The following is a 13,391-nucleotide window of genomic DNA, read 5'->3' on the forward strand; positions in this document are numbered from 1 at the left end:
AACTCTGTTATCAGCAGTATTGTGTGGATGGTAGCATTGTCATGATGCCATTCTTTCCAAACAGTCAGATGTTTCATTGGCTCCATATGGTAATCCTTATTTTCTGTCTTTCACTTTTGGAAGAAATTCCTGTTGAGTGACACCAGAATCAATCAAAACAGTGAGCAAGAGCTCCACATTTGATTGAACTTGTCGTGCCTGTTTGGGTCGCAGTGAAGATTTTCCCATCCACTGTGATGACTGACATTTTGTTTCCACGTTGTACCCATAGACCCATGTCCCATCCTCAGTGATGATGATTTTCATCAAATTTTTTACACCTAAGCCCATTCTGGAACTCTTCACTAAATTGCACTCATGGAAAGAAAATCACAAAATGCAATCAACATATTCTATGTTCACTTATGTAAACACAACAATAAATGAAGACAGAACAAAAAACTTGTCGGTAGAGAGCTGTGCAAGCTGCATTTGGATTCAATTATTGATTGGTGTGTAATTTTAAAAGTTTGTGAACTTTCCGGACTAACCTCATAGGTATTTTGTAAGGAAATAGAGATGCTAAACTTGATTACTGATCAGTCCAAAGAATCAACATTACTCAACAGTTTCATTACTATAAAGTTTTAAGTGTTTTGTTGGATAAGAAGGTATTACCTTGTTTCTATAGGCCTATTCGACGTTGAAATTTTTATTTGTTGCCTGTGATGCCATGTTGAGCCTAAATTTAAAAAAAAAAAATAATCGTGTTTACTGTATTGTAAAAAATTAGTTTATGTTTCACAAACAAAATATATATAGAATAATATAAAAACGAAAAAAATTTTATTTTAAAAGTTTGTTTTAATATAAAAATTGTGATGCAAAGCGCCATATAGTATCAAAAACATTCCGATGTAAACACGGAAATATTCGGGATCACCCATTCAGGTCAACATGAATATTTTTGGGATCAACGTAGGACAGGTTAAACTGGTTTTTATTTACATATTCTTCCGCATATAGAATAATTAATTATTCATTTTATATCATAATGTTGTCTGGAAGGTATTTTAAATGTTGAAAAAGAGTTTAAATTACATGCTCGTCATCAGCGTAGCTCATTTATTTTGGACTGCAATTACATTACTAAACCAACTATAAGTTTGCCTCCTGATGTGGGCTCCTGTCCATGGTGAGGGGACCTCCCAGAGATGGTTTAGTAACTCTACTTTACCATCCCTGGTATCTGAATGCTCATCCATGTGTTTGCCTTGCATGGTGGCCGTATGCTGTAAAGGTGGATCCTGGTAGTTGAGGGGCAACGTAATGTCCCCAACACACTGCTTTGGCCCCTGCTTCGGATAAATGGGAGGCTCAAATCAGGCTCCATTTGAGTCAATCGGCTGGTCGCTGAGTCATTCTTGACCTTGGCCTGGATTCATCTGATTGATGCAGACTGGGCAGACACATCCCTGCTTGACAGTTTTGTCACGTTAGACAAGATGTGCTCTACTTGACTGCATTGTGAGGGTATAGCTCCTGGGAAACCCTGATGTGACAGTCTATGGGAATTTCCCATGTGCAGCATCCTCTTTTTGGGCCTCATGGTGGGTGGGGTCACTGAGAACTGTGAGCTGAATAATTATTATATAATCATGAGTTCTAAAAAAAATCCAGACAATCCAACAAAACATCAGCCAGCCTACTTGATAGAGGTGTTTCTCCAGTAGCATGAACTGTCTAAATGTTCTCCTTTTCTGATTCAGAAATTGTTTGAATCTACAGTTGGACACCTGAAAAAAAAATACAAAAATTGAGGTCAGGACATCTGCTTCTAGAAACAGCCTCACCTCAACAGTCAGCAAAACTTTTGGCAACAAAGATGATCAGAGACATGGAAGTCATTGTCACACCACATGGAAGTTTAAACTCATCATGTTGTGTGATATCTGAGATCAATTTGATGTCTGAAGATGAATCAGATATTCATATTGGCCTTTCAGATCAAGGTGTTGCTGCTGTCTGATGCATTTCCATTTATCGAAATGGCAAGTTGATACCAACTAAAAACCTAATTTTGACATTTAACAAATCAACATTGCCATCTTTTATTACAGCAGGATATCTGTGCTGTCTTGTTCACCATATGTTCCAAATCCGCTACGTTGCTTCAAATGCCAGCGGTTTGGATATTCACAAATATCTTGCTGAGGGAAAAGTGCATGTGCTCAGTGTGGAAATGATATCACAAGAGTACTGAATGTACAAGTACTCCATGCTGTGTAAACTGCAAAGATACCCATTGTGCCTACTCCCAGAAATGCCCTGTATGGCAAAGAGAGAAAGAGATTCAGCGGGTGAAAACTGTGATTAATATACCTTACCCAGAGGCACATTGCATGGTCCGTTTAAGTGCACCAGTGAAACAGAAGACATTTGCTGCTGTTTTGAAATCCACAAATATGTGGGGTTCAAACAGATATTTCTGTCTCACCAAATGAATCTCTCACTCGCCATGCAAAATGTTTGCTGATACCATCTACCCAAACAGCAGAAAAGGAGAGCAAGAAGACAAAACCACCCCTAACTAAAACAGGGGTAATAATCAGAAATGTGGGTTCTAAAAAGGCCAATAAAAACCCACTTAACAAACAAAGAGTGAAAGCAGCCCTCTTTAAATCAACTAACAAATCAGAGATTCAGTCTGAGTGTGTTCTTTGACTTCTACTCAGTGATTTCAATGGCCACAATCTGATGTGGTGCAGTCCCAACATAAATCGTCAAGGCAGAGCCATTGAGCAACTTAAGGCTGTTATACACGTTACGGAAATCCTTTGAGGAATAACCGTGATTTTTTTTCTGTCTATCCACCTTTAAATAAAAATAATTCTTTATACGTTGGAAATATTTTAATAAGTTTTGTAAATTACTATGTTCGATCCAGAAAGTTATATCCGATTTTTTTTCGTCTGTTAAGTACATCCTTTGAGGATTTCCGTAACGTGTATAACAGCCTTTATAGGCAATCATTAACTGTATGTATTTGATACTGGAGAAGTGACATACTTCCACGCTCCAACAAGAATGTTTACTGCCATTGATTTATCATTAGCAAGTCCAAATCTGTTTTCAGCATTTACATGGAAGGTTGGATCTAATCCACTCTCTAGTGACCACTTCCGAATATTTCTAAAATATCGAAGAAGAGAAAGCTGTGGAACAGCCTGTCAACCACGCTGGAAACTGGAGAGAGCTGATTGGCCTACATTCTCCTCTATTGCCAACATCTCTTAGGAAATAGTGAATATTGCTGATATCAATGGTGCAGTTGAAGCTGTCACTTCTAGTATTATTCAGGCTGCTGAAAAAACAATGGGAAAAACATCAACCAGATANTCCACAAATATGTGGGGTTCAAACAGATATTTCTGTCTCACCAAATGAATCTCTCACTCGCCATGCAAAATGTTTGCTGATACCATCTACCCAAATGGCAGAAAAGGAGAGCAAGAAGACAAAACCACCCCTAACTAAAACGGGGTTAATAATCAGAAATGCGGGTTCTAAAAAGGCCAATAAAAACCCACTTAACAAATAAAGAGTGAAAGCAGCCCTCTTTAAATCAACTAAAAAATCAGAGATTCAGTCTATGAGTGTGTTCTTTGACTTCTATTCAGTGATTTCAATGGGCCACAATCCGATGTGGTGCAGTCCCAACATCAATCGTCAAGGCAGAGCCATTGAGCAACTTATAGGCAATCATTAACTGTATGTATTTGATACTGGAGAAGTGACATACTTCCACGCTCAAACAAGAACGTTTACTGCCATTGATTTATCATTAGCAAGTCCAAATCTGTTTTCAGCATTTACATGGGAGGTTGGATGTAATCCACTCTCTAGTGACCACTTCCCAATATTTCTAAAATATCGAGGAAGAGAAAGCTGTGGAACAGCCTGTCAACCATGCTGGAAACTGGAGAGAGCTGATTGGCCTACATTCTCCTCTATTGCCAACATCTCTTAGGAAGTAGTGAATATTGCTGATATCAATGGTGCAGTTGAAGCTGTCACTTCTAGTATTATTCAGGCTGCTGAAAAAACAATGGGAAAAACATCAACCAGATATCCAAAACCATGGTGGAATCAGAATTGCAAGGCAGCATTTAAAGAACAAAAGAAAGCATGGAAGATTTTCAGAAGATGCCCCACTGCTAGCAATTTGATTGCTTTTCAAAAAGCAAAGGCAAATGCCAGAAGAATAAGGAGGTAAAGCCAAAGGGATTCTTGGAGGAAGTATGTCTCCAGCATAACATCTGCCACTAACTCAAAAGCAGTATGGGAATCATTGTTCTACACTTGCACAGGTTCGAATCTAACTGGTTTTTAAACCTGATGAAGACCGAAAGTACGGTCAAAAACGTTTGTTTATTATTAAATTGAGTACTACTGGACGTTTAAAGGTTTTTGAGTTTTAATTTATGTTTTCCAGTATTCACGTAAGAAGATTGTAGCAGTCTGGGACAAAATCCATAAAATTAATGGGAAGTATGCCTCTCAGTCTTTGTCCATGTTGGGAAATAATGGCACAATAATCAGCGATATACAAAGTATTGCTGATTTGTTGGGCGAAACCTTTTTCTCTTCATCCAGCAATATAATGTATTTCAAAAATTTTCAAGCTTGTTGCTTTTCTGTTTGTACTTTATATTTAAACTTTCATTCCTCATCTAATGAGGAATGTAATGTGTCATTCACTAGAATAGAATTACATACAGCAATCTCTCGCTTGTAGATACTGCTGTAGGCCCAGATAAAATCCACTACATCATGATTAAAAATCTGTCAAACAATTCCCTTAGTAATCTTCTATATCTGTTGGACAGAACATATTTTTCTGACTCTTAGAGGCTATCGATTATTATTATTCCCAAGCCAGGTAAAGACTGCAAGGATCCCTCTAATTACAGACCAATCTCTCTGATGAGTTGTGTCTGTAAACTCTTCGAGAGAATGGTAAACAGATGCCTGATGTTCCTCTTAGAGGAAAAGAATTACTTTTCATTACATCAGAGTGGATTTCGTAAGAACAGAAGTACCACAGATAATTTAGTAAACCTTGAAACATCTATACGCGAAGCTTTTGTTTGACAACAGCACTTAGGACTTCTCTACATCAAAGAACACAGACACTATGACCACTGCTGGCAATATGGAATACTTCGTGATCTGTACCAATTCAGATTGCAGGGTAATTTGCCAATTTTTATAAAAAACTTCCTACAGAAACCATCCTAACTTGGAATCGAAGATAGGATGGGCATCACTTTATCTAGGCCTTTCACCCAAGAGAAAGGTGTTCCTCAAGGTTCTATTTTGAGTGTAATTCTGTTCCTAATTAAAATTAACAACATAGCTAACTATCTCCTTCATAGTGTCAAACACTCTCTGTATTTGGATGACTTCCAGATCTCCTGCCAGTCTAGTAACATGAGTTTTATCGAGAGACAACTACAAACCTCTCTAAATCATATACACAATTGGTTCAAGACCAATGGTTTCAATTTGACACAGGGAAGACCTCGTGCATCCACTTTTGCCAAAGGCGTGGTTTGCACCTGGATCCTGAAATTCACCCAAATGGGATTAAAATCTTAATGGTCAATGAGGCTAAGTTTGTGAGTGTTGTGTGTGACTAAAAATTGACTTTTTTTTCCCACACTTGCACAATTTGAAGAGTAGATGTTTAAAGTCCCTGCTGAACCTTTTAAAGGTACTATACTGCTCATCCTGGGGAGCAGACAAATGTTCTATGCTTAGGATTTATAGGGCCCTTGTTTGCTGGATTATAGATGCATTGTGTATGACTCTGTGCAAGAATCTACTGTTCAGATGCTGGATCCAATCCACCATGAAGCGTTGCGTTTGTGCACTGGTGCTTTTTGAACCTCTCCTGTTCAAAGCCTGTACAGTATATGGATGCTTATGAGCCTCCACTATATCTCAGGAAAGAACAGTTCTTTTTTATTATATTAAACAGGAATCACAGATTAAACCTTTAGATGATTGTACAGTATCAGATATTCAGCTGAAAAGATTATTTGCAGCCTGCTGAAGTAGTGTCCCTACATTCGACATAAGAATGGAGAATGTCAGCAGTACAATTGACCTGGACATAAACTATAACCAACCTTGGCCTATGAAATGTTGCTTATCACCTTGGTCAACTCCTGTGATAGAAGTAGACTTTAGCTTAAAGCAGTTTCCAAAGGAATCCACTCCAGATTACGTCTATAGACAGCACTTTGCAGAAATTCAACACTGACAGGAATTTAATTCCTATTTATACTGATGGATCTGAATCGGATGACTATGTTAGCTCAGCCTTTGTCTGCCAGGATGAAATCACGGCAGAACAAATAGCACAGAATTCTTCCATCTTTACTGCAGAGCTGCAGGTATTTACCTAGCCTTAAAGTATGTAATCAGAAAAGGTCATCATTGCTGTGTGATTTACACTGACTCAGTTAGAGCACTTCAGGCTTTGATCTCATCTGAACTTAGTTCTCACTCCATAGTGATTAAAATTCATAAACTGATTTGCCATCTTTCTGCGAGTAATTTCTCTAAAATTTTGTTGGCTCCCAGACCATGTGCATATAAGAGGGAATGAAGAAGCTGATGCAGCTGCAAAGTCAGCAAGTCCTTTAGAGCATACAATGCCTATTGAAGGAGGCAACTTGAAACTAGTTGTTAAAAAGACAACTAGCAGAGAGATGACAAAATGTGTGGAACGCACAAGTCCACAAAAAACTACATGAGATCAAACCTTTGGTAGAAAATTGGACACATAACATAGTGTATGAAAGGAGATCTGAGGTTATCCTTGCCTGTTTGAGAATTGGACATACTTGGCTGACTCATCAATACCTTTTGAAGGGTGATGACTAGTCAGTATGTCAATATTACAACTGTTCTGTAAATGTTAAACACATACTGTGCAATTGCTCTGCCTTCAAGAGGATTCATAGACAGCATTTCAGAAATGCAAGTTTGACAGAGATTCTGGGTCATAGGCCTAATCTTGATAAGTTACTGAATTTTATAAATATTTGTGACTTTCAGAAACATATTATTTATTTAGTTTTTACTTTTATATACAGTAGACCCCCCTATAATACGGTAGATACGTTCCGTTTTATATGAATTTGTGTTTTACGATCACTTAAATACATGATCCAATCACAGCCCAGCATGTGTGCAGTTTAGGGACTACAGCTGTTTGAAAGGTTTTCTTCCATAAAATTAATCGATTCTATACTAATTTGACTCAATATTTCCAAAACACACATAATTTTTTGGGAATAATTCATATAAACTATGCTATAGAAAAAAAATTGTAGAATTACCGAGTGTGCACCATTCGACACCATTGCATAAGCTTGTTTTCGTCGCAGACTGGTGCATCAAATGGTGTGTGCATGTTTTCTGATCAGCGAATTTTTTGCAGAAAAATAACTTAACTTTGGAGACGTCATTAATATAAATATAATTTTTATGGCCATTAAATAATAAATGGTTTTTTGTAGGTCCGCTGCTCGTTTAAAGTCAAAGGTTTGTGGAATGTCCGCTATTGGTCTAGATTCGACCAATTCTGTCGCAACACAAGTTGACGATGACATTTCACTGTATTATATGAGTTTCTTTTAGTGTATTTATACGAATACGATTGCAATTTTTTCGCCATTATATACAAATCCATATTATATGAACCCATTTTATAGGGGTCTACTGTACCCTGTTGTTTGTTTATTTGTACTGTTTTATATGTTTGTTGTTGTTAATTTATTTTATTTATTAAAAATTTTCACTGTTTGATATGGCACAGCTTAGCTCTAACTATATGGCTCGTGCCAAAAAACGCNGTTTTATATGAATTCATGTTTTATGATCACTTAAATACATGATCCAATCACAGCCTAGCATGTGTGCAGTTTAGGGACTACGGCTGTTTGAAAGGTTTTCTTCCATAAAATTAATTGATTCTAGACTAATTTGACTCAACATTTCCAAAACACCTATAATTTTTTGGGAATAATTCATATAAACTATGCTATAGAAAAAAAATTGTAGAATTACTTACCGAGTGTGCACTGTTCGATGCCATTGCTTAAGCTTGTTTTCGTCGCGGACTGGTGCATCAAACGGTGGGTGCGTGTTTTCTGATCAGCGAATTTTTTGCAGAAAAATAACTTAACTTTGGAGACATCGTTAATATAAATATAATTTTTTGGCTGTTAAATAATAAATTGTTTTTAGTAGTTTAAAGTCAACGATTTGTGGAATATCTGCTATTGGTCTAGATTCGACCAATCCTGTCGCGACACAAGTTGACGATGATGTTTTACCATATTATATGAGTTTCTTTTAGCATATTTATACGAATACAATTGCAATTTTTTCGCCATTATATACGAATCCGTATTATATGAACCTGCTTTACAGGGGGTCTACTGTACCCTGTTGTTTGTTTATTTGTACTGTTTTATATGTAATACTATAATATCAACTGCACATCGGGTTGTATATAATACAATAAATCTGACTTACGGAACCTGTAACCGATGCATATCACTTTTTCTTTCAACAATCAAACGTTTTCATAACCGCTTCTGGGTTCTTCATCAGGATAACAGCTGGATCAAATAGCAATTTCAAGAAGTTTGAATGAATCCGAACTTGAATCGTTCCATTCGCTTAATCCATCACGAGATATGATTGAAATTGTTCTATTTCGACGGTCGATGTTCAAATTTAAGAGAACGATCCTCCATGGCGTGGCAAAACCTACTCCATAAAGAGTGATAACGAAATTATATTAAGCCTTAAAAATAAATTATATTAGGGAACACGAGAATATTAAATAACCTTTATATCTCAATAACATGTTTTGGATTGTTCTCTTAAATTTGAACATCGACCGTCGAAATAGAACAATTTCAATCATATCTCGTGACAGATTAAGCGAATGGAACGATTCAAGTTTGGATTCATTCAAACTTCTTGAAATCGCTATTCGATCCAGCTGTTATCCTGATGAAGAACCCAGAAGGGGTTATGAAAACGTTTGATTGTTGAAAGAAAAAGTGATACGCATCGGTTACAGGTTCCGTAAGTCAGATTTATTGTATTGTATACANAAAAATCAGTCATTATCTGAATTACTCTCACTCAGTTTATCATCCTGGTATTCTTGGTTCTTTTGGAGTTCCAAGCATAGGCAAGCTATTTTGTTCTATCGATGGTTCAGGGCTGATGGTGCCTTTTGGGACAGAGATCCTTCGAGGCCTGTGAGATTCAAAGTGAATGCTTGATGAGGTCTGCAGGGATCAAATTCCATGACTTCTTTGCATTTGGAAGGATGTTTGTTTCTGGTGGGAGTGTAAGATTTCTTGTGTTGCGGCATTCACTCCCATCATGTACTTACTGTAAGTCACACTATCCATCATCATTCATTCAACACTGCTCAGAATAGTGACTCTTGAAAGGTCTGCTCCAGCAAACATATGCACTTTGTGAGCTAGAACTACTCTAAAATCATGATTGTGTTAGTCTTCACCGTTGTGGAAGCCACAATATCTGGAAAGTTGTCGTCAAAATTCTAATTGATATTTGTGTTGTTGTTGCTAGGTCATGCGAGCGATTGGATTTGGAATGGAGGAGGTCTGAGAGACACGAGTAAATCATTTGGATGCCAATTTAACAACTTTATTTGAAAAGAAAAATTAATTACATATTATATACTACATACTATGTCAAAATAACTGACCTATACACCATAGGTGTCACGAAAGAGAGAAAGAGTTTACATGATATTGCACATATATGTAAATACCTAAAATTGGTTGCTCTGCTAGTAGATGTGGTAACTTCCCTGTCCTGGGAGTAGAAGTGAACTCTAGAATTGTCCCAAGTTATGGCGGACAAAGTTTGTCCTATTTGGACACAGTTAAGTATACCATTTCGGCAAAGATGTTAACCCAAATACGTCTGTTTAGCAAGAAAGTTAATCCAATTAGGAGTCACAGCACAAACATGATGGGTTAAGGAGCTGGAGGAACTTATGGCAACTGCCTCAACAGGCTGTAAATTGTTATACAGGTATACCTCGCCTTACGTCGTTAATTGGTTCCAGGAAAAGACATAAGTCGAAAAACGACGTAAGTCGAATTTACGTCTCCGAATCTACTTGTCACTAGGCTAAACCATTAATTATTATTCCCTGTTCTGTATTTTATTTATTAATGCATTTTTAATAATATATGGTTAATAAAAATCTATTTTAAGCTTACAAACAAATAAATTTTAGTTTTTAATATAGTACAGAAAAAAGTATTCTAAATTTACGAATGCGTGTACTGTAAATACAGAACATACTCGTATATATTTTAATATGATTTTATGTGCTTTAAACGTTTTTCTAGTGATATTACGACTTCAATATTTGTGGCGGGCGGACGTAAAGTCGAATAAAATGACTTAAACTTGATTTTTANACTTTTTGGCAAAACAGTTATGAACACATCTTTGTTTTAAGACAACACAACTGTTTGAAATGTCTGAAGTGCCCCCTATGCTTTGGCGATGACTATGTCAGGACAGAAGACAGCAACAGCAACTAGGGCTGTATTTGTGTTGTTGTTGCTAGGTTATGCGAGCGATTGGATTTGGGTTGGAGGAGGTCTGAGAGACACAAGGAAATCATTCGGATGCCAATTTAACAACTTTATTTGAAAAGAAAAATGAATTACATGTTATATACTTCATACTATGTCAAAATAACTGACCTATACACCATAGGTGTCACGAAAGAGAGAGTTTACATGATATTGCACATATACGTAAATACCTAAAATTGGTTGCTCCACTAGTAGATGTGGTAACCTCCCTGTCCTGGGAGTAGAGGTGAATTCTAGAATTGTCCCAAGTTATGGCGACAAAGTTTGTCCTATTTGGACACAGTTAAGTATACCATTTCGGCAAAGATGTTAACCCAAATATGTCTGTTTGGCAAGAAAGTTAATCCAATTAGGAGTCACAGCGCAAACATGATGGGTTAAGGAGCTGGTGGAACTGATGGCGACTGCCTCAACAGGCTGTAAATTGTTATATTAAAGTCTGTACCATATGGCCAAGAGGTCAAAAGGTCACTTTCAGCATTGAGAACATTAAAACAAAACGTTCTTAAGTGAAAGTCGACAATTATCAAACAACTATTTTTGGTCTAAGTCTGGGTTCCCAGACAATTTTAAATTCATAAATAAATCTTAAAACTAGCAATAAAAATGATATTGGAAAAACTAACTTTTGTTTCTAAACTAAAATTGTACAACAAAAAGTATAACAGAACTTAAGACTGATTATAACTTCATTGGCTATGCACATGATTGATAGATGTAATAAAATAAACACCATAGATAAATTCTCCAGCATGAAGAGTTTGTGTATGGTGTTCATTTTATTACAAGTTATTTATTCCAACTATAAAAATATAATGCTTTTTCCAAAAATTTTTGAAGATGGAACGTGTTAAATTTTTTAAATAAAAAAATTCTTTGGATCTATTTCATTCTTTTTTAGTGTGGTATTCAAAATTTTAAAAATTAAATTTGTTACTTTTTTATGAAATTTTAAAGTTGTCTATTTTGTATTTTAAAGCTTTTAAAAATCAAAATCACGAAATAAAAACTTTTCCAAGTGTAATTTTATTCGTAGGTTGTCTCTTCACATGGAAGATATAAAGTAAAAATGGTTGTAAAGATGAATTATTAAAAGTTTTTATTGAAATCTAATATTTATCACTTTAAAGAACTGAAATGAAATTTATTAATAATAATAATAATGTTTTTAGATAATTTGCATAACCAAACCATTTTACCCATAATATGGAAGCATTATGTGGAAAAGTACAGCAAGGACCACGTTCAAAGTTATGTACGATGTGCGTATCAGGATGCGCTACTCTGCTTATCCTGGGAAAGATTTGTTCCGGAATTAGAAGATTTGCATAGAATAAATGAAGTAATTTTTTCTTATATTATGCTATTTTGATGACAAAGGTTTTTTAGTTATTGCCTACGTATTGGAATTCATTTATTTGTGACAAATTATTACAATAATAATAGCTTTGTCTTATTAAAAACATTGCCATCAATGAGAAAATGCTAATAATTGTTTCAAATTATTTTAAATTACTTATTTTTTAGATACAATTAAATTTTAAAACATTGGAAAAAAATTGAGTAAATTTTTTCATAAACTTTTCTATTGAGAAAATGATTGACATCTTTTAAATCTGTTCCAATTTAAAGCTATTTTTTTCAGTGAATGAAGAACTATATGGCAATTCATTTAATTTCATTTGAATTTGATGATGATGCATTGTTTTAAGAAACCAGTATCAATTCAGCAACTAATTCAAGGAAATAAAGTATTTATTTCCTTGAATTAGTGCTTGAGTACTTGGGTATCTGCTTGAATCAAAATCCCCAGAGCTTAATTTTTAATATTGATTACAGTAATATAGTTGAAAGATAAACTAGTCAGTTTTTGTTTTTGACTAAAAGCTCCTTTTGTAATTTAGGTGGTCTGAAGTAACTCTTTATTACTACTACAGTTTAACAATAAAAAATACAAAGTAATGATTAGTTAGGCTATTGAAAAAAATCAGTCATTATCTGAATTACTCTCACTCAGTTTATCATCCTGGTATTCTTGGTTCTTTTGGAGTTCCAAGCATAGGCAAGCTATTTTGTTCTATCGATGGTTCAGGGCTGATGGTGCCTTTTGGGACAGAGATCCTTCGAGGCCTGTGAGATTCAAAGTGAATGCTTGATGAGGTCTGCAGGGATCAAATTCCATGACTTCTTTGCATTTGGAAGGATGTTTGTTTCTGGTGGGAGTGTAAGATTTCTTGTGTTGCGGCATTCACTCCCATCATGTACTTACTGTAAGTCACACTATCCATCATCATTCATTCAACACTGCTCAGAATAGTGACTCTTGAAAGGTCTGCTCCAGCAAACATATGCACTTTGTGATCTAGAACTACTCTAAAATCTTGATTGTGTTAGTCTTCACTGTTGTGGAAGCCACAATATCTGGAAAGTTGTCGTCAAAATTCTAATTGACTCCAGGCTTTATGCAGCCACTTGATAGGTTCTGATTCGTCTAACTATTTTTGAGGAGTTCAATTTTGACTCCCTTGATATTTGTCAGTTCTTTATCTTCACAAACAACTTTGAAGACAATGCAATTTGACATCTTCCTTCCAGTGGCCTTTGCACACAAGATGGCAAGGAGGAAATTTTTTGTGGCCCATCATTTGAATTGGTACAAAACAGGAGATG

General features: G+C 35.8%; 1 protein-coding gene across 1 annotated transcript in view; it reads left to right on the top strand.

Annotated features, from left to right (window-relative positions):
* LOC111622661 (ectopic P granules protein 5 homolog) overlaps positions 1–12,116 on the top strand; it is a 37,190-nt gene extending 25,074 nt beyond the window's left edge. The window contains exon 9 of the mRNA XM_023365083.1: positions 11,894–12,116. Within this exon, the coding sequence (XP_023220851.1) occupies positions 11,894–12,093 (200 nt within the window). The 3' untranslated portion in view covers positions 12,094–12,116. The remainder of the gene's footprint in view (positions 1–11,893) is intronic.
* The last annotated feature ends 1,275 nt before the right edge of the window (positions 12,117–13,391 follow it).

Source organism: Centruroides sculpturatus, unplaced genomic scaffold (genome assembly GCF_000671375.1).
Source record: "Centruroides sculpturatus isolate CEXI.00-Female unplaced genomic scaffold, Cexi_2.0 scaffold340, whole genome shotgun sequence".
NCBI classification, from domain to species: Eukaryota; Metazoa; Arthropoda; class Arachnida; order Scorpiones; family Buthidae; genus Centruroides; species Centruroides sculpturatus.